The 22,226-nt window shown below is 43.5% G+C and overlaps 1 protein-coding gene across 1 annotated transcript; it reads right to left on the bottom strand.

Moving 5' to 3' along the window:
- Window positions 1-17,730: 17,730 nt before the first annotated feature.
- On the bottom strand, window positions 17,731-21,323 carry irx3a (iroquois homeobox 3a). The gene is made up of 2 exons (XM_034525736.1): window positions 20,851-21,323; window positions 17,731-20,230 (listed from the first exon to the last, which is right to left on the bottom strand). The coding sequence occupies exons 1-2, from the start codon at window positions 21,067-21,069 to the stop codon at window positions 19,175-19,177; spliced, it is 1,275 nt and encodes a 424-aa protein (XP_034381627.1). The 5' UTR covers window positions 21,070-21,323; the 3' UTR covers window positions 17,731-19,174.
- Window positions 21,324-22,226: the final 903 nt, after the last annotated feature.

The raw sequence follows: 22,226 nt of genomic DNA, 5'->3' as shown, positions 1-22,226 counted from the left end.
CACTCATCAAAAAGGAGCCGCGCACTGTTGGTGCAACCACAGACCCGCATGTTTCAGATTTCGAGAGGCACGCGCCGAGTCTGCACACCAGCCGCAATGACATAAATGCGAAGGCTTTCTGGTGAGCATGTGAGCCTGCATAGCCCGGATCAAGAACCATGCAGATGCCCTTGATGGACTTCAGCACCATTGTGTAAAGGCTACATTCTAGGAACATAAAAAATAAATTAACAAGGACTATGGTGAGAGACTTTGGGTTTTCTTCTATACTTTTTATCCGTCTTGCCACAACTCGGTCATAGCATTTGAAAGTTAGGTGGGGGAGCTGATGGTGATTTCTTGAAGGAATGGGAGTGGTGGGCGAAGGTCCTGCTGGATGAGCTGTTGAGCTCAACATTGTGTTGACACAGGAGCGATTTCTTTTTTTTTTTTTTCAGAATGCCAATGGATAGTCAAAGTGGTCCACTTTCCATGTTTGGCTGTGATCAAAGTACTGCATTATGTAAAGACATGGGGAAAGAAGTAGACACTGTTTGGTTCAAGCCTTGACATAGGATACATGTTTTCTTATCCCATCTCCTCTCTGCACATTTGTGCAGGAGGCGCCCTCAGTAGCTGCAGTGGATTCTGAAAAATTTGCCGTAACCACACACATACAGCCCCAGTGCAGTTACTTTTTCATATGATACGTTCAGTGATCTCTACTTCATGTCTCACTGTCACAGACGGAGCGATTTCTTATCGTGTGTCCCAGTTTGGGACATAAATCATAACAGTGAGCAGTTTTAGGGATCAAGGTGATCCTTCTACCAGCATAAAACCCACCTCACACCAACCAGCAGCCTCAATTCAAGGAGGGGGATATACCCACATGCCTCCAACTCTCTGATTAACCACCACAAACAGCAGAAAGTTTTGTGTCTGCAGCCCACTTGCCTCTTACTGAGAGCTAAATCAAAGGCCCGCTCTGTTATTAGAGCCAATGTGCTCTTGAGGAAAACAAAATCCGACTGTGAGCTTAAAACGGAGTTGTCTTATTTGATCATTTATTACACATTTTAAGTGGTTTGGAAATAACTGAGGCCAGCGTGGTCTACATCCCTAATTGGTGCTCTTTTTCTCCCATTAGTACATCCAGACTTGTGATCCCACTAAAACAGGCAAGAGAAGAAAAAAAAAATCGTTTCCCCAAACAAAGCGTTTGTCATCAGTTTGCAGTTGCTCCGTTCGCGAGCATGCTTCAGATTTGCGTCTACATGCAGCTGTCACTAAGCCTGTTGGACGTCGTGGACCCCAAACACACAAACCAGAGGAGATTAGTGTGCCATGTCAACCCACTGCTTCCGCAGATGGCACGGATGCTTTTAGCCTACTCCCTGTAGACAGCCACTCATTGATCTTTCATACTAAACTCCCCACAGCAGGACTCTTGATACTGTTTTATTTATCATTCTGGCATTTACTATTAAGGCCAATAAAGTTTGACATGTGTGTGTTTTAACTGTAGGGGGCACTGTGGTTTCTGTGCAACATGCTGGGGGTGAAGGGGGTACATTTATATCCTGGCAGTCAGAACTGTCGCCCTCAGTAATACCTCCCCAGTCTCTCTTTCTTTCAGCCTTCCCCTTGCCCCAATTCCCTAGGTCCAAATCCAACCCATAATTCACTAGTGTTGTGTCTTACCTTGACATACACCTAGTAAACGTGTAAAACATTCCAGTGGGATTTGCTCTCATTTTAATAACAGAGCATTTCAGGCCGTGTGGAGGAGGGGGGGCGGAGATATCAGTTACTAGTTTTTTAAGGATCCTGGCACAGGCTCCAGGAACCCCAAAGCTCCAGCCCAGAGTCCTCATCCAAAACCAACACAGGGGACAAGCAGGCAATTTTGGAAATGCGGTTTTCAGTTCATGCACATATTTTCCAAGGGTGCCGCAGTCAGGCTGACCATGATGAAATTTGGTTCTGACTCAAATCCAGAACATTACCTGCGTGAGTGTCCGGTGATAGCCTCCCTAATTGCCCTGGAAGGCAAACAGAGAATCCTTTTGGTTGAGATTTCACAGAGCCCTCTGCACCAGTAAACGTGTTGCTCCTGTGGTAAAATGTGATCTTTCAGCTAATGAAGGACACGCTTCGTTTCCTTAACTGAATCAGCCTCTAGTTTCGGCCTCTAGGGGGAGCTTTTTTTTTTCTTCTTCTTGTTTTCACTGCATTTGGGCACTGGCAAGGGTTTAGCTGGACCTTTGTGAGTAAACTGATTTATGGCGCGGGCCTAAGTTGTGCATCTCTCCAGGGGTATCCAGTCTGACTTGGACACAAGCGTGTGTAAACAGTGGCTCTCAGACATCACTGACTCTGTCCAACCACTGGACCAAGAACCTCTGATTGGAGTCTGCGGTCTGTGGTGTGTGTGTCTCATACACACACACCACAGCGGACTGAAGCCCTCAATCACTGGGTCTTGGTCCAGTCCATGCCCCCATGTTCCAGAGTTGAGTGACGCGCCGCTTGCAGAGCACTCATTAGAATCTATGTTTCACAAGCGGAGCAGGGATAGTAAATCGTTCAGGCCTCAATGTTGTTATAGCTGGCCCTAACAAGCCACTCTCTGTCTACTTTATTGGAGTTTAAAAGTGGATTTCATGTACTTTTTGGCAACTTTGAAAAAATATGACAAACAATGGAAACTTTTGGTGTTAGAGACAAGACCGCAACATGATGAAAATGTGTTCAATCTTTCAAAGAAGCCCTTAAGGTTTTCAAGCCCTCTGCTACTTGAAGACTGACAGAAACATCATTAGACAACAACAATTTCCCATTTATGTTTTCAATAACATCAGAAAGAGGAAGTGTGTTATGGGAATGCTATGTATTTTTGAGAGGGTGCTGTGTGATCTCTCATCACATGGTCAAGGCCCCTGCTCTGGTAGTGAGTTAAAGGATTTTCTCCCTACGGCCCCAATCCTAAATCAGATCAGCTTTTTTTTATTTTGTATGCTACATCTAAGGGCCTCCATTCCATGTCTAACTACCTAGTCTTTTGTTTGCTCATGTTTTCCTTTTCCTCTGTGGGTCCGCTGGCGCTGACCGTGTAATAGAGCGCATATTGGCCAAGCGAGGCAGCCTGCTGTGACCAGATCAGATGTGTGCTCCTGATTATGAAACTCCCTTTTAGTCACTGACAGACATGGTAATAAATGTGTCCATAAATTGAATTTGGGGCTTTTGAAAAGGAGCAGGAATATCTAAGGAGCATTTCGGCTGATTGTCTCCAGCCGACATGGCAGCGCTTCAGTGGGATTCTGGGGGGAAAACTGATCCTGCTGTGGTGCGGTTGGAGGGCTGGGAGTCGGAGTGGAGGGGGGTAGGGGATGGACGCCCAGCCAAGCAAAATAAAGACTGCTTTATTGCTATTCAGAAAATCATTTGATTGAGTTTGCACAAATAAGAAGACGAAGAGCGGTCTGTGGGAGTGTATACGTATGTTTGTGTGGTTGTGTGTGTTTGCGTGTGCATTTGAGTGTGTATAGTGTGTACGTTTTCAAGTCCCTTCCCCATTTCTCAGAGATAATGGACAGGAGCATGTTTCTGAGTCATTCCACTAACTTTAAATGGATGTACAGTGCACTTACAGTTACTTAAAGGCTCCCTCTCACAATAGCACTACTGAAATTTGGTGAAATGGTGTTGACAGCAGAGCTGGGCTGTTAGGCCGAAGCTTTTCCACTTCATTCCTTTTTGGATTAGTACTTGGATGATATTTCAGAAATGGCAAAAAATTAGAACTTTTTTTTTTTTTTTTTTACAACTACCTTTACTTGGAGCAATATTGACCACAGCTTTGCCTGTCATAAATTCAATTGTCCCCTTCGTGGATTTGTTTAATAAATAAATGGCTAAATATAGACATGTTAAGTTATATATAGATGGTATTAGTCAGGGAACATGTACATAATTCAGTTAAATTGTTATGAAATTACACAGAATGAAAGAATCAAACAAATATTTTCTCACTGGCCAGGTTTACCCCTATAAATGGTCATGCTAAATCTAAACTGAGCTCAACAATGCTAAGCTAGTTGAGCTCAATAGTAGATTCCCCACTATTACCTCAGATTCAGTAACATAACACTGGTGCTCGCCAAGAGAGGAAACGGTGTGTAAGTGCTTGCTGAATTGTGTATATTTAGTCCGGTCAGTCATGAGGGAGGGACACGACTTCTCAGAGTGGTGTGACACACGTAACTCAGCCACCAAGAGTCACACATCCCCATGTGTTCGCCAGGCCTATCCTTTGGGCTTGATTTGCGTGGAGACGTAAAGTGACGGGTCTGGAAGGTTCCCCTGGGGCAGAGGGCGGCCTGAGTCACAGCCAGAGAACCGGCAGGAACAGTCAGAGCCCCACTTTAAAACTGGCAATAACATGATGTTGTGAAACTGTTACCCTTCATTATTTATTCACTATAGACATCTGTCTTGGCAAAGGGAATGATATTCTGTGTGTGATTTTTTTATGTCTGACCTCTCTCCTTCCCTAGTCTGTCATTCACTGTCTGTCCCTCTTTTTTTCCTTTCTGCATCTGTCTATCTGGCCTTACTTTGAAATGTTATGATTCACTGGCTGTGATCTGTGTGAGCTGTCTCCTTGAAGTCTGTATGTCTCCTGAGGACAACCACAGACTGGTACATCACTTCTATTACATGAAATTTCTGTGGGTTTTAAAAGGTACATTTACTCACTCTACAATGTTGATGTTCTTTTCTACAGCCGTGTTCAGCGTATCTGTCTCTTACACACAATTAGGCTGCAATGTTTGTCTCTGGGTAACATTTTGAAACTTGGATTAATGTAAAAAATTCCTCCCAGAGTTGTTTGAATTGTAATATCATGATAAGACAAAAGTACCATACCTTCTTTTTTGCGAGATGTACCAGAAGTACCATGTGTTTACTATGGCAGTAGCACATAGAGAATGTCGTCATGAACTGACATTTTGTTGTAATATATAATAAATGGTATTAAGGTGGTTTAATGAAGGTGTAACAACCAGACAAGTAACTCCCTGATAGAAATGAAAGGACATGTTTTGATAAGCCACAGGAAATCCTGTTAGACAACAAAAGTTCTTTACTTTAATTTGCCATAAAACCTAAAACCGTTTAAATGCCTCCACCTGTGTTACCTTTGTGCTGCGCAACATTGTAGACAGGCTCAATTACACTGTTATTCCTACTTATGTTTCTCTCTCATTCTCTCTCTGGCCCTCTCAATAAAAAAAAGGCCAATAAATCACTTATCTGTCTCTGTGGGTTTGGGGTATTGGTGTTGGAGCGAGCTTTCCCAGCTGAGTAGGCATGACTCAAAGCACCAACATTTAAAAAAAAGCCTTCCCCACACCCCTCACTCTCAAAAACCAACATGGTGAAAATTACATTTTGGTTTGACGAGTCAAATAAATCTTGGCCGAACGTGGCTGGAGAAGTGGGAAAAGGCCCTCCGTGGCGGCTGCAGTCTCAGTGATGTGGATCCCTCGTTGGGGAGAGGGGAAGCCACATAAGAGGAGGTTTGTGTTAGCGCGGGGTAGATGAGGTGCAAGGGGAGTCCGCGTGTGCGTGCACGGCCTCAAAGTGCTGGTGGATTACAGAGACTGATCACTCTCGTGTTTAATGTGTGTTTGTGTGTGCAAGGCGAGCAGCTCTTGAGATTTAAGTTCAGATAACGGACGTCTATTATTTACTATTCTAGTCCCAAAGAGTCCCAAATCCCTTTTCATGAAGAAAAGTCGAATCTAAAAAAAAGTTATAACATTTTGAGAACTTGCTTTTATTTCTACTCTTAAGACCTGTACACAGTTGAACACAGGAAATTTCAGGAATTACCTCATTAACGACATTTTTGGGCAGCTTTTCCGATGTGTGGTCATTCATCTATAGGTGTTGGTTATAAACATTAACTCCGGGCTCGTTCTGATTCACTGTACCGTGTCCACATGGTTGATCTCTGTTGGTTTTCCATCTCTGGGGCCTGTTTGACGAGAACAACTTATGTAATACCATCAGCAGCCTGTCGAGGCTAATTAAAACACACATCTACAAATCTGCCAGCAATTACAACACCCAGAAAACATTTGGTGCCACTCGCACATTTTAGGCAGCAAAGGCTGTGTTTACCGGGCTAGCTTTTCATTTCTCAGAGCGTTCCCACAAAACAAATACTGGTTAGAGCTTTGTTTGATACGGCAACGCTCATATTTATTTTGCCATATAAATGTTGCAAAAATGTAGGCATTGGGAGACATGATAATGGAATCCAGATTTAGGCTTTATTTAATTTGTAGCTCTGCATGGAGTCATCTCATTTCAGATTATAGCCCTGTGTAAACTGTGCTCCTTCGTGTCTATAAGGGTTATATTGTCTCACAGTGTTGTGTCCCAGTCATCTGGATGTGCTTTGCAGTCCTCAACAGAGCACACCGACATCATTATATTATAACATATCAACATCATTCCCAACCCACAACTTCACGATCATGTGATCTACTTTTCCTAATGACAAAAACAGCTTAGTGTGACACTTGTTTGCAGATATGTAATTTTTAAGTTCCCCTTCTTGTGCAAGATATTGATAGCACAGGTGGAAGTACGGCTATGCAAAGCTCTGTCTTAGATTCCTCAGCTGTCTGTCAACCTGTAATTAAAATAGGTGCTAAGAGCCAGTCACTCAATGTATTATTAGTATAACAATGACTAGAACACTGCTGTACATCACAGCAAATATGCACATATATAAGTTCATCCACACTGACATGGTTCTATTTGTATTAGATAACTACACACTTGTGTTGAATATCAAGGCATTAATTCAAACCTAATCCTTTCTTAGTGACAGATTCAACCAGCTATGTTCTGCTCTGTTTTCAGTTCATGAAAGTTAATTGTAACTTTTAATTGTGGTTGCCTAATAATATCTTATTCAGCATTTGGTTGTATTTAGCTCTACCTTCTCGTGTCACTTCTGGTTGCAAAAATACAAGATGGAGACGGCCAAAATGCCCACCTCGAGCCTTCAAAACTGTACCCCACAAACCAATGGGTGACATCACAGTGACTACATCCACTTTATATATGCAGTCTATGTGTATAATACATTGACAAATAGTAATTGAGACTCAAGGCAAGAAGTAGGAATCTATTTTAATTAATTGCAGGATATATCATTGGTTTCTTTTTTTGCATGTTTTGCTTTTTGTCAACCAAAGAGATTGTTAGCGCTAAGCAGCACATCTTATGATGGTTGGTGAAGTAGACAAAGACTATGATGTCTTTTATTATGACCTGAATGGTTACATTTCTGTGGGTGCCTCGTGTGAACCTAAAACACATCCCCTCCTTTACACCTGAGGATGTTTCCCAGGAAAGCTCCACCCATTACCCGGTGTTGACAAAACACTATGTAAAAGCCTTTGTGAGAATGTAATTGGCTGAAACGGTCTTGTTACATATTAGTTGGCAATAGGAAAGTGCAAAAAGCTATCGTGAATATGTCATGAATCATTTCTTTGACAATGGCGGATACATCTCAATTACATTTGTAGATCGTTTTAATAGCTATGCCAGACCTGATCTGTCAACAGTTATCTCTGAAGAAGCCATTTAAAGGTCATAACTAATGTTGGGTTACAGTGTAGATTCTTCTGTGTACCTTCTTTGCTATGTTGTTTAATAAAAGACTTAATCCAGATTTCCTTCCAACTCAGTGTTGGTGCTCAACAGTACATTGTGTGCAGCTGGTCTTTACAGCTAGATCAAGGAGTATACATACCTTTAGTGTGAGATATGAAGCCCACTGTATGCCTATTTTCTCCGTTTATTGATCTTTCGGTACAGGTTTTCTCTTTGTACATTGTGCTTGACAGTTAAAGTAACTTAGAGTAGGCACAGAAAGAATAGCCTCTATATCAGGAGGAGCTGTGGAAGCATGGAAGCATGGAGTTGAGCCCTGCGGGCCTCGGAGCAGTGGGGCTGGACGGGGATTAGTGTGACTGCTGAGGAACACCTGTCTGTCACTGACGGATCCCCTCCTGCCAAACCCCAGATGGATCTTAGGAGCGGTGGGCCCCATCATAACTTCCTCCTTCCTCCTCCCCATTAACGCTAATGTTTTTTTTTTTTTTTTTGCTGTCTTAACCCTCTTTCCCCCCGTATTCCCTTACCCTGCATGTCTGGCATTCTGTAGGGGGGCTGGGTGGTGCTGGAGAAGGAGGTCTCAGAAGGCGAAGAAGGGGCTGGGACAATTTAGTTGGATGGCCAGCTGTGTGCCAGCTGTGTGCCAGCGTAAAGCTGAGTGGCGTGGAGAAAGACCTATTATCTCCCACATGCACACACTCTCTCTTTCGCCTTTCACACCCCAAACCCTGGCCCTGCGAAATCAGCCAGACAGATTCTGCTGAAACCATCACTCCTCCTTATACATGCATGTGGTCTCCTCCTGCACACACCCACTCACAAACACACACACACACACACACACACACACACACACACACACACACACACACTTATTCTAAGTGCTGTGAAGGGAGTTATTTTCCCTTCTCTGCCCCTGTCTTTGCACAACACACACATGCACAGAGGAGCTTCCATGCCATCCTCTATGTGTCACTGCCTCTGACACACGGGACTAAACAAGTCATTAGAGCATGGGTCGAATCATCCATACACATAGTCTTATCTGTCTGCTTTCAGTCAGCCGGCCTATTGCACAGCGGCTGGACGCCTCTCACTGCTGGTTGGGTATGAGCAATTAGCAAGAAAGACCTTTTTAGCTCTGCCAGCTGATTTGTGGCCAGTTTCTGCATATGCCTGTAATTCAGTTTGACATTTCATCTCCTCACTTGTCACAGTCTTTATTGTGTATTACCACAATATAAACAATGATGATGAAGTAATAATCAAATCGGAGGCAATATAATCATTTTGTTTTCCCATGCACCAATGTCCACTAGTTGAACCTGTGGGAGACAGCTGATAAGTGAGCGTTCTTGTGCGGAGTGGAGGTCTCTTGAGAGCAGGCCGAGGCAGACGGGGATGGGGGAGTCTTCCCGAGTCAGCCCAGGGGAAATGGATGACAGTTACACTACCCTCCGGCCAATTAACTGTCATTCTAGCTGTTGGTTTAACTTGCTGACCTTACCTCTTCTCTGCTGTTTGTCTTATCATTTCCGGCAAATAGGACCTCATCTGTGTATGTAAAGTGGACAGGTGACCTTCAGGGAAGGGGAACAAAGGTCACAGTTCATCCGCAGTATATTTATTTTCGCGTGACAGCAAATATACCGAAGAGTCTTCTGGGAATTTGGAGCCGTAGGAGGAGCAAAGTCCTGTGGGATTGAAAGAGAGCTATCTGTTATTACTTCCAATTACTCCCCAATCTCCCGCTCTATCTACCTGTAAAATGACATTAGACATGCCTGTTCTCATGGTCTTTTACAGATTAAGGCTGTGCTTCTCTGTGATGAGGCCCATGGGAGCTCGGGGTCCACACTCCTTGCCCTTACAGTCATCAGCTAACTGAGTGTATTCACAGAGCCGAGGGAGAAAAGTAGATTTTTCAAGAATTGCCCGGGTTTTGTCTTTGAGAGGATGCAGGGGCGTTAATAGGAAGAATCTGAACGAGGCCGCCTTGCGTTGGCGTGGATTTGAGATTGATGTCTGAATAGGGGTACAGTTCCAGTGAGTGCTGCTGCCTTAGCATGACAACAGGAAGAGGCGGGCTGTACTGGCCCTTCTGACATGGTGCCCACCCCTTTCTGTTTGTGAGAGCGCCACTTCATTGTGCCCGGTCGTTACTAAGGGACGAAACCTAGAGAGCCTACACAGCTGGAGATGGCAGGGAGCATTCATACTGAATACTTGGCTTGTTCAGGCACTTTTCTGCCCTGTGTCTCACAAGAACCCACTTCCTACTTCCCGTCCTGTCTCTGACAAGAGACGGGTAGACACTGTTACTTTACATTGACTAGATTAAGAGGGGGCCTTGTAATTGGTAATTACTAACTCAAAATACCAAGAATGATTCCCTCCTGACGACATGGCAGTGACTTTTTACTTCTATCCCAGTAGGAAAAATAAAAAAAAAGTCTTTCTTTAATTGTGTTGTGTATTTTAAATTACCAACATCTTATTTGGTGTCCACAGCATGTTTCCACGGTCCCTTTACACTCTTATGTGAAGTCCTGTCGTCTTGTTAAAGTGTGACTTGTCTTGTTTCATTCTATAATCTAAACTCTTGCAGTTCCATCAGGACATAATATTGCACATTTATTCTACTTAGCAATTTGGGGGACTCTGGTTGTGACAAACTGTCATCTTTAATTTTTCTCTGTGATGTCTTAAGGCATCTTGTCTTGATGAGGGAGATTTCCCAGGAGTAGATGAGAGAGAGAGTTGCAACAGAACAGAATTTGGATCAACAATCCTCCTTCAGCATGCATTTAGTTTCCGTATTATAGACAAGGCACCAATCTATCCTCATGCCACTACTGAATCACTCTGTCGCCCACCCTTTCATTCTCTAATAAACACTAACAAAACAGATGCATGGATGAATGCACACACATGCACATGCACACACACACACACACACACAATCACACACACACACACTGGTGGTATGGCTCTCACCATCTCTCATTTGCATGGCAATGCCATTATCTGGCTGTGAGGTGTCACGCTGGAGTGGCTGACAATGTGCCTGACAACAAGTTTATCTAAGCATAAAGGAAAGTTGAGAAGAATAGAGTACATTCTCTGCCTCCTCTTTTCCCCTGGCTTTAGCATACACATGTATACTTTTAAACTCCCTGTGGAGTACGAGGAAGCATGTCACCCAGCCTCAGCTCAGCGTGATAGACTGGCAAAGGCCATTATCTACACCCCCCAAAACCTGTCGTCAACACTTTATATTTACATATATTAACTGTTTTAGCACTCTGCCTTTACTTCATTTGTGTTCAGTTTCTCTAACATGTTCCTCCGCTTTCAATATTTATTTTTCTTGTAAACATTTTTTTCATTATACTTACTGTAAATTACTGTGCTACAGCGACCTTGGCCAGGTCGTCTTTGGAAACAGGATCTGAGCTCTCACTGGACTAACTTAGTTAAATAAAAATAAAGAAATAAAAAGACGAGCTGCTTGTCAGTATTCATTAATAGTGGCGGATATTGGATTCTATGCAGACACATTACTGCAGACTTTCAGGCATGGAAGATTGTGGAGACTATTGGCTGAACTGAGGAGAATCAATAGCAGGGTTTACAACTTAGACACTGGTAGGCATCATCATTACACAGCGAAGCCCTCTCACCTGCTGTTATCGACCTCCCTCTCAGGTTTACAGCAGCGAGCAACACTTGGCTTGTCTCGTGATGTCATATATGGTTGTGTGTGCAAGTCTTGGTTTGCTGCAGGAAAGCAAACAGGGCCTGTCTGGGTCATGCAGTAATGCGCCGGGACGTGAATCGCCCTATCTGTGGTATCCGTGTTTGAATAAATCACTTGCGGTGGTGTATTGCAAAATACAGCATGATGATAAACTGGAGCTGCTGTGTCCAGTGCGAGTAAATTCTCTGTTGTTCCTGTGCTGTGCTGATAAGCAGGCTCAGCTCTGGGTGGCTAAACAATTTCCTGTACATGGTTTACCCCCTGCCTAACACCACGCTAGCTCTCAAGAACAATGATTAGCCAGCGAGCTGTTTGGATACGCACACCTACCACATAGAGGCTTTCACTCACAAACACACATGCACACAGGAGAGTGTACATATTGCATATTTTTTTTATATATGACATACATTAATCTTTAAATGTCTAAACTGTATCCAAAACAGAGAATCACACAATTCAAACAACAAAGTACAAGGTGGTCAAGGGTCATAGTACCCCTAGACTTTAGAATGACTATGTAAGATGGGGAAAATAGATATTTGTTCATTCCCTTCGAACATCAAAAATAATTCAAGTGTACGAGAGACGCATGCTTTTAGAAGCATACTGTTAGACACACCGCTCTACAGGCATCAGGTGCCGAGTTATACAGTCATTACTTAGTTTCTGATATGAGGTCTATTAAAGATATTTCACGAACACTGAGCCAATTCTATTTAGCTGTAAACTCTGAGTTGGAATCCAAATCAATCCTGCCTCTCACATTATCCCGGAGAGACTTTTTAAAGATGTTCATATTGGCAGTGTGCAGGCACCAAAGTGAAAACAGTCTATAAAAGAAGCCTCATATCTGTGGCGTGTGGCACTGATAGGGAGGTGATGTATATTGCCAGTTGGAGGTTGATAAAATTAACTTAAACTAAAGGGGCTGTGGATCAAAGAGAGGGACAGCGCCAGTGATCATCGTTAGACTTTCTGCGCACCCCCCACCCCCACAACGCCTTCCTTTACATTACCATTATTAAAAAGGAGAGGACTCTCTTAATAAAGTCTATTAATCACACCGGGGGAGTCGGTTCATCGGTTCACCCTCTTGTGAGGGTCTCTAATCAATCAAACCCGCTGGTAATGTATTCATGGGAGATGTAAGAAAGGACTTGTTTGACAGTGTTCCAAGGAGGAAGAATTTATTAAGTTCCCTTCACCAGTCAGCCAATACTGAGGAGTCATGAATACACCCCCACTCCACCCCACCCTTGGCCTCGCCGCCTGGTACTGTGAATATAAGAGCCTTCATAATGTATGAAGTCTGTACAAATATTGGAAACGTCCAAAATATGGCCTCTCATTAACAGTGATGAGCGAACGCCGGAGTATTGGCATTTGTCAGATACGCTCAGAGTGTAAAGGCACTGTTGTACAAGGCCTCTGCTGTGTCGGGTGATGTAGAGACATCACTCTCGTGCGATCCTCTCGAAAGCCGGAGAAAATGTGTCTTATTAGTTCACACGAGATGTCGAAATTCTGTGCTACACCGCTGACTAATGTACAAAGCTGAGAAGGCGCAGGGCTGATGGTTTGCTGGGTCTCTGTTAGTGACGTGTGAGTGGAGAGGGTGCGGAGAGGCGACATCAGGCTGGTAAAAGTGTGCAGCTGTTGGAAGCGGCTATGAGGCCGGGCGTTCTTTATAAACCCACCCCTGTGCTCATCTCCTCGGTAAATGCTTTACAGGCAGATTGACATTGTGAAGAGATGAGGGAATGCAGCTTTTCACCAGACACATGTGAAAAATGTTCTTAGAATATATCTTTATATATATATTTTTTTTCCCATCATTTTCTTTTACACTTATTTTTAAAGCATATTCCCAAATGTCACCACTAACTACAATATTGTGTGAGTTAGAGCAGAAAAGTCAAGTACATGCACATACTGGAGCTGAAACATGTTTTATAGTGCAGGGTGCATAAAAAGCCCTTATTGCCTTTGCTTTGTCCTGAGGAAGAGCTGAAAGACGGCTATGCTTCGCTTCAAAGCTGCATTTCCATAATTGCCCTGTAACTCTGGCCTGTCTGAAGGATCTGAAGGGGGCTGAGAAAAGCACAATCTTTCAGCTGGGTGAACGGCAAAAGCACCCAATGCCTCTCCTTCTGGCCTGTCGGCCTGTCGCCCCCTTCCCCACTTGTTGCCTTTCGGATTCAGTGAAAGAATTCCTCTCTCTCTAACCTCCATCAACAAAAGGCATGAAATCAGTGCCCTCCCTCTCTCCCACTTCGGCCCCAGAGAATGTCACTCCTTCTGGGCCTTTTGTCCTTTGCCTCGGCCCAGGGAAACACAACAACTCCTCTCTCCCTGGCTATTCTTTAACGTGTTGCCGCTGCACTTTCACTTACACTCTCAATAATGAATGTGCCATAAAACATGCAGCGGGCACAGAAGTCGCACATCTTCGGCAGGGGTAAAATTGAGCTTTCCTCCTCCTCTTCTTTCAGCGCTGGAGTGCGACCGCTGTAACAAGTTGCCGCGGAGTGCCGCGGCGGCCCTGTAAGCCTGTGTATAAAGATATGTGGTGTGTGGGACATGTGTTCCAGAGAGCAGAGCCGTGCTCCTCCTGTGGTCAGCTAACACACAGGCCGAGTGCTCGCAAAAGGGCAGCCCCTCTCTTGGCCCGGGCAAGAGCTGGGTGGGGGCGCAGTCGACAGTGGCTCATAAAAGGATTAGTCCACCGCACAAAGACAGTGGGCCGCTTCTAAGCCTGACTAGGTCCACAAAGGAGGTGACATTTGTCTGTCTCGGTGGCAGGAGGGGGTGTGGCAGAACGGGCCTGCCTGGGGGTAGGAGGAGGAGGAGGAGGAGGTGGCACTATGGTGGTGGGGCTACAATGACAGAAGGGGTGGATGGGGTGAAAACACAAGACTGACCCCCTTTATTTGCAGCGGCCTCCTCTTTCACATGGCACCTCTGGCCCTCTCCAATGGGCTGCTCTAGTGTTTATTTACTCCATGGCTTCTCCCCATTCACACATGAACCTCTGATGGCTCCATTGGCCAGACCCTTTCAGCCGCCTCGTACTGCCGTCCACCTTCTCTCAGATCAATGAACACTTCGAAAGACAGATTGGATTTCCTTTTAATGATTCCATCTTTCTCAGATTTTTCCCCTTCTAAATGGCTGTTTAACAGTGCATTCCCCCCCCCCCCCTCCCCCTCCCCCCCCGACCTCCTCCCCACCCCACCTTTGCCCCCACCCCGTGTATGTAGTCCTGTCTCAGACTATTGAGGGCAAAAGGGAGCCGCAGTCAACAGCATTCATGGCAAACATAATGCGATTAGTAATGTAGTGTAATTTATTTTCAACTATGTCAAAAACGTTCCCACATTCTTCATAACGCAGAATCATCTGTTCATTTATAAATGATTACGAGACAGTGAGTATAATTGAGGATCTATATGCTTTACATTGTGGGATATCTGTATCGGGAAAAAATCCATGATATCTCATTTTGATCATTTTGTAGCTATTAAGCCTCCAGCTCCAAATATGTTTAATTCCATCTTAACTTCTTCCACTTCTCCCCATCTCATATGAATTGATTACCCTGTGCTTTTGAGGCAGTTGAAGTACAAGTGTGCCCAGCAGACTCTGAGCATTTAACACCGCATGGGCCTCAGAAAATAAGAAGAGGAGTCAATGTTGATTATTGCTCATTAGCCAGGAGAACATCCACTTAACGTGCGAGGAAACGAGTGACACACCATGCCCCACTGGAAATGGTCCGCGTGCAGCTCAGAGCAAAATGTTAGCTAATGCATTCCATTTGCTCTTTGTAACCGGGAGCAGGTTGGACACGTATGGCGACATAAGCAGCCATGATTACTTTGTTTCTACCGAGGCATTTTAATCCCTAATTTCATGCACTGATCAGAGGAGAGGCCCTGAGCTCTAGACACGATCACTGGCCCTTCAGTAGCATTTCAATTGAATCCCCATGATCAAGAGGTGGCTTGTTCTGGGCCCCTCAGGAGCAAACGTCCTGTGAACAGTGAGGGAATAAGCATCGTTATTTATAAGGTTCAGTGTGCTCACGTGCAGCTATAGCGTGCCCTTCCAGCCCACCTTATATTTATAAAATAGTTTAAGATGACACGCATTCATTGTGAGTCTTATCAAACTGATGTTTTTTTTTTTGAATTTACAAACGGTTTATATAATTACTTATTTTGTATTCTGATTTTCCTTTTAACATTCCTTAAGAAAACCTCATTTTCCTTTGTATTGTATCACAATGACCTGTTGGCGTAACGCAAAGCAACTTCCTTTAACGAAAGGAAATGGGCAAGAATGTGAAGAAAACAACAACAACAAAAATAAACACGATTACAATCAATCAGCTGGCTGGTGCCACTTATTAATATGCATCGCGCGGTTACATCGGGCTCTTAAGGAAGATAATTGATTAGACAGGAAGGCAACATGGTGAGCGGAGCTCAAAGGGCTGCGGAGTGTTTCCCTCGGCTGAGTGGGGTTTGTTTAAAGCGTATGCTAAACAAGAGGATGCGGCTCGAGCCCTTCTCTTCTGCCTTGGCTGCCCTGAACAGCAGACATTAAAAGAGACCGTCCTCCTTGACCGTCTGAGTCCAGTCGAGGAATGTCAGACACACTGTTGTTTAAAATATAAAAGCCGATCATGACTCTATAAGTCCTCTAAAACATCTGAAATTAATACATAATTACAGTATTATCGAAAGGGGTGCTTTTCGTTTTATGGATACGTTAGGAAATCGAAGTGTGTCTTCCAAAATACTTTTCTGGACGTTTTATATGAATGTTCTACTATTAAATAAGTTGGATAAAACACATGCATGTGCATACGACTTCAATGTCTCATCTGAGGCTGGAGAGAATTGTTATCATATTTGAATAATAGAAATATTGACGGCATTTTTCTTTCCTTTTCTTTTTCTTTATTTCCATGTTACCTTTATTTAATGTGTTGTACTTTTATCTCATCGTACCGCAGGAATGGAGTGTAAGGGTTGAAGGAGCTATTGAGAAGTCCTGTAATTCTCAAGTGAAGCACGGCAGCCATAACATATTGTTCAATACTCGAGCTAAAAAAAAATCTACATTTGATCTACTTATATATATGTAGTTATATTTTACAGGTGTTGCTTTATTGTACCTATTTACATAATATATGCCTAATTGTTGCCCATTGTGACGCAAACTAATACCGCCTCTTATTTAAAAAAAAGAAGAAGATATGTTTGATCATTTGGGCTAAAATTATTATTATTATTTTTGACTTGCCTTTAAAACATATGTGTATATATATATATATATATATATATATATATATATATATATATATATATATATATATATATATGCTTGCTTTTTAACGCATCAAAACAAGTGATTAATTGTGACATATGCAATGCGTTTGCACATGCATGAAAATCACCACACGAAGGCTCAAAAACACGTTAAAAAAGGTCTGGTCTTGTGACAAATTAATATGAGCAAAATATACTATCGAATATGATATCACACCTGATAGATAAATCAGAAATGGGCCAACATAAAACACCGGCTCAATCTGTGAGTGTGTGTGTACGCGGGCCAGAACGGGGCCGACTGCATGTGACTGTAGAGGGAGCTCCAACACTAAGTTTACATAAACTTCCTCTGATAAGGGCTCGCACATGCAAATGATCACATCGCGGGCAAACACCATAAATGATGTTATTATTAGTTCTACGGCGACCATATATTACAATTATACCAAAGAGCAGCGTTAGTTGAGCAACATTTGATGATATATGCGACGAGCGAAGGCATTACAAATTGGGCATGATGAGATCTGGGAGTTTGCAATGCGAAGCCCAAATCCATCCTGAGGATCAGCTGAACCGCTTTTACCAAATAGAAGCCAGTCATTCATTACCTAAAGTGTCTTTATAAACCATACAATTTCAGACGGAAATTAATGAAATAATTATTCATTTTACGCCTATGTGGATAATCCCAAAACATTAATATCCAAATATATGCCGCAACACTGGCTAATTAGCCTTAAGTCCCTCCACTACAAAAGTGTGATAAATCCCTCTCGAATATTTACTTATCACTGCCACGGCGGATGAAGTCTGTGCCTCAGGCTGCCCACTAACACTCGTACAAAAACCAAAGCAATGCAATTCAAGCTGCAGTGCATAATAACAGCCACCATCAAAAGCAGCTGTCAAAATACCTCGGCCAAAAACCAGCAATTTCTTAAAGTTGCAGCAGTTCATTTATTAGCCAAAATATAGACTTTCTTGTACAATTTGGTTCACAAGTATGTACATATTCTTAACTTTATATACAAAACATTTGAACATCAAATCCTCACAGAACTTACAAAAAGAAAAAAAAACTCACAGACTACAGGTTCATACATTATTACATTAGCAGTTTTACACAGGACATGCTTACAATGTAAGTATACAGAGATGTATTATTCTTATTTTACATTCCATATTCAAATAAAAATAAAGAAAGAATAAAGAGGATTGGTGTGAGGTTATGGAGAGGAGAGAGACCGAAAGAACCACCGCTGTTTCTAGTTGGTTCTGAGGCCTGAAATACACTGGGGTAACAGAAACAAAATTGTGGTGATCTAAAAAGAAATCCTACTAATAATAGCTTTGGGAAAAGCAACAAACAAAACAAAAAAAAAAAGATATAAAAGTGACAATTGCCTTTCAAAAACGAGCCTGTAGTGAATTTGCATTGAGCTCATTTGCATGACCAAACAAGTAAGTGTAACATAGGCCTTGACGAAAAAAACACATGCGCACACACACACACACACACACACACACGCACGCACACACACACACACACACACACACACACACACACACACACACACACACACACACACACACACACACACACACAGGGATTAAAAAAAAGAAGACAAATCTTAGAATAAAAGCTAATTTGGGTAAATATTGCGTTTAAAAAAAGAAAATGTGATATGGCATCAAAAACAAAAATTCCCAAATGTCATCAATTGACAGCCTCGCTATCTTTGAACTGGGTGGAAAGCTGTTTTTAACAACTTTTTTTCCTCTGCATCCAAGGCACTAGATCTCTCTGAAATTGTGGCAATGAAAATTAAAATGCATTCATTGAACTGCCTCTTCTCAGAGCCCATACCGGGTTTCAATGAATTTAGTGTTGAAAACTAGTTGGCTTAAATAGGATGAGGGACTTATGTAAACCATCGAATAAAAGCACGTGGGCCTCAATATCACATGGATGTAGCAATACCAAAAAAGGAGGGAACGGACACCAATATTAAAAACACTTTTCACCCAATTCAACGTTTGACATTTTTGTCTTAAATGCTTTCTGATGAGGTTTTTTTTATAATTCTCTAGGACATTTTTCAAAGCAGTTACACCCACCCACACTCTCTCTCTCTCTCTCTCTCTCTCTCTCTCTCTCTCTCTCTCTCTCTCACACACACACACACACACACACGTACTTCACACACACTGTATTCTGTAAGCTATTATATTGTAACACTGTTCATCTGTGTGGCCTGGAGAAAGAGAGAAAACAAATCCATGAACAGGCAAAGAAGGCAAAGGGAGGTCTAAAATAATAGAAATGAGTGACGGGCAACGGGCTAGTGTCTTTTGTTTTTGTAGTGACTCACACATGCGCGTCTCAGTGTCGGGGACATGTACCTGTGACTGAAGTCTCTGAACTATGACTCTTGTCCTCCGTGTGCCTGCTGCTGTAGAGGGCCAGGCCGGTGGCAGTGGCCTGGTTCGCCAGTCCCAGATAATGATTTGAGTTCAGTAAAGCCAGCTGATGCGCCGAGAAGGCTCGGTTCGTCCAGTTCTGGATTTTCCCAACGGGACACGAAGAGATGAGTCTATGTGGGGCGATTATGGTCTGGGCGGCGGGCCCTGCGGAGTTGCTGCCGTTCATTTGTGGCGACTTGCGCGGATTGTCAGGGGCCGTGGCCGTCTCTGCCAAAGACCAGATCTTTGGCTTTTGGGCTGGGGCAGGGTGGTTTTCTGAGGGCGGCGAGCTAACGGACACCGGGTTAAGTTTGAGCGGTTCGCCGTTGGCCTGGGACGCTTTGGTGTCCAAAGAAGAGTGGTGATGGTGGTGGTGGTGGAAGTGCTCTCCTCCCCTCTCCACGTCTTTGCCCTCTTTTCCCACAGCCTTTAGAAACCTCTGGTCGGGCCCTTGTAAATCCTCATAGCCGTCCGAAATCTCAGAGTCACTCCTCCCGTCTAGTTTAATATCTGAATGCAGGTCGTCCTGGTCGTCCAAGTCGTCCTTGTTCTCAATATTTTCCGTGTCGATGTTCTCCAAGTCGATCTCCTCCTCGTCCTCCCTCTTGTCCCCCTCCTCCCCCTCGTGATCGCTGCCGTAAACATTTCCCTCTTCGTCGGTGCGGTTCCGAGGGGCCCAGGTCATCTTGTTCTCCTTCTTTAGCCTCCTCCTGGCGTTGGCGAACCAGGTGGACACCTGGGTGAGGGTCATCTTGGTGATGATGGCCAGCATGATCTTCTCGCCCTTGGTCGGGTAGGGGTTCTTGCGGTGCTCGCTGAGCCAGGCCTTCAGGGTGCTGGTGCTCTCCCTGGTGGCGTTTTTGGGTCTGGATGGGTCCCCGAACTGATATTGGCCATACGGATAAAAAGCAGGGTGATGGTGGGCAAAGCCTGGGTGCTGGACACCGGGGCTGTCTTTGAGTTCATACTGAGCACCCTGCAAAGACAAAGAATCACAGAGTCAGAGGGATTTCTTCGACTTCAAATATGAATGCCATGTGGATACTTTGTGTGGAATTATTCTTCCCGATACATTTAATTATGCCACGCATTATGACATGGGGGTTTACAGTAATAAAACAACAATGAGCTTATCCGTGTAAACAAACAAAAGTCAAAACCCCCCCAAAAAGTATTTTTGTTTCACTCGAAACGTTATTTGTAACCTAATGAAAGAAAATGAATTATGTTATACTTTATATTTATAGCAAAACACTTACGCGGACAAGACTTTACTTTTATGCAGTTATTCCCCACCTATAGCCGTTGCAAACCTTCACATGGCACCCTTTTATTCACTCTTTTGCTATCACTGTCAGGAAATGATGTAACAATAAGCTCAAAGTGCCACTTTTGAACCACTTTTTTAGTGGTACATTTCACAAAAGATTCAGAGCAACAACGCAGCTCCGACCACGGCGCTCCAAAAGTTTACGCTCCAAAAGTGCCAATAAACCTCCTCCTGAAGACTTTGCTTATTTCTTTTTCATTTCAAGTGTGAGGTAAAAAAAAAAAAAAAAGTTACAGATGACTTAAAGAGAGACCAAGGTGACTCACCAATTGATTGAAAATTGATATATCGTTTGAGTAGGGCAGAAACGCTCCATAGCCCTGCGCTGCTGCGGCGAAAGGAGATCCATACATAGTGGAGAGGACGTTGGAGAGTGCGCCGGACGGACTGAGCTCTGTCCCGGTCCGGGCATTGCTGGCGATCCCCTGGCGCTCCGGCGGGTATATCGGTCGGATGTACTGATATCCCAGCTGAGGGAACGACATGGCGGTAGGAAAAGGGGAAAAAGTCTGCTGCAATCACACAAAGCAAGGGAATTGCCTCGATATCCACTTTTACAGTGTGAGCATGTGAGCAACAAAAGGTGCAGGCAAGGGAAGTCTATATTTCCTCGGTAACAGCCAGTGTAAACGATCCGGTTGCGCCCCTTATTTCTTCCTCTTCTTCTTCTTTCCACCCTCACTTCCCTATTGATCTGGATGGACTAAGGTCAGGTCCTTACAGATTGCTTTAGATTATTGGGACTCCCTTGCTCAGATTGACATTTCTAGTCGTTTAGAAGCCCCTCCTATTTCTCAAATCTCACCCTCTCCTACACACACACCGCTCACCAAACAGCCTCCCCTCTCTCTCTCTCTCTCTCTCTCTCTCTCTCTCTCTCTCTCTCTCTCTCTCTCTCTCTCTCTCTCTCTCTCTCTCTCACTCACACACTCACCCTCCCTCCCTCGCTCTCCTTTCTCGGATAAGTGCACTGACGTCGAGAGCTCTTATTTGAATGGGGTTTTCAATTCTCATTTTATGGCTGGCCAATCTCTTTCATTTGTTATGTGTTCGCGTCCGTCCTACCGCATTGTTTGTGTTAATTCTCAATATCGTATTTTGATGTCAACAACTTATTTTTTTTAAATTTATTATTTTAGTTTCATTCTTTCTTTTTTTTTAACACAAAAAGACAAGACACTTTGAAACTTGGAGGCTCGTCCAAGAGGATAAGAGGATATCGGTTAAAAAAGTAAAATCGAGAAAGTCAGTTTCCTTCCTTTTTTATATTAATGCTCACATATTTTTGAATCGACATTCTTCTATATTAAACAAAAAATGTCAGTGGACGGTGTCAAACGCACTTAAATCACCCACAAATAAATATGAAAATAATGAACTTGTTTGTAACTGCTTGGCGGTGGTCATGCCTTGTAATGGCCCCGGATCACAGCCTATACACACCTTTTTATTTATCGCTATGTCACTGGGTGCAAGCTGTGTTTTCTTACACCGGTTTTGAGGTGTTATGGACTCTTGGTGGCAGGCGAATCGGAGTCAATTCAGTCTTTAATTAGAGACATCAAACGGGTCGCATGTACGCACTTGACATCAAAGAGGGAGCTGATGATAGGCACATTACACTGTTAATGAAGACTAAGTG

This window comes from Cyclopterus lumpus, chromosome 3 (genome assembly GCF_009769545.1).
Source record: "Cyclopterus lumpus isolate fCycLum1 chromosome 3, fCycLum1.pri, whole genome shotgun sequence".
Lineage (NCBI taxonomy): Eukaryota > Metazoa > Chordata > Actinopteri > Perciformes > Cyclopteridae > Cyclopterus > Cyclopterus lumpus.
This window is presented reverse-complemented; position numbering and strand designations above follow the sequence as displayed.

Excerpts from the sequence above, each read along its gene's own strand:
- irx3a (XM_034525736.1), bottom strand. The coding sequence starts at position 21,069 with ATGTCGTTCCCTCAGCTGGGATATCAGTACATCCGACCGATATACCCG. Across the intron at positions 20,231-20,850 it reads TATCAATTTTCAATCAATTG|GGTGCTCAGTATGAACTCAA; the intron begins GTGAGTCACCTT and ends TTGTCTTTGCAG.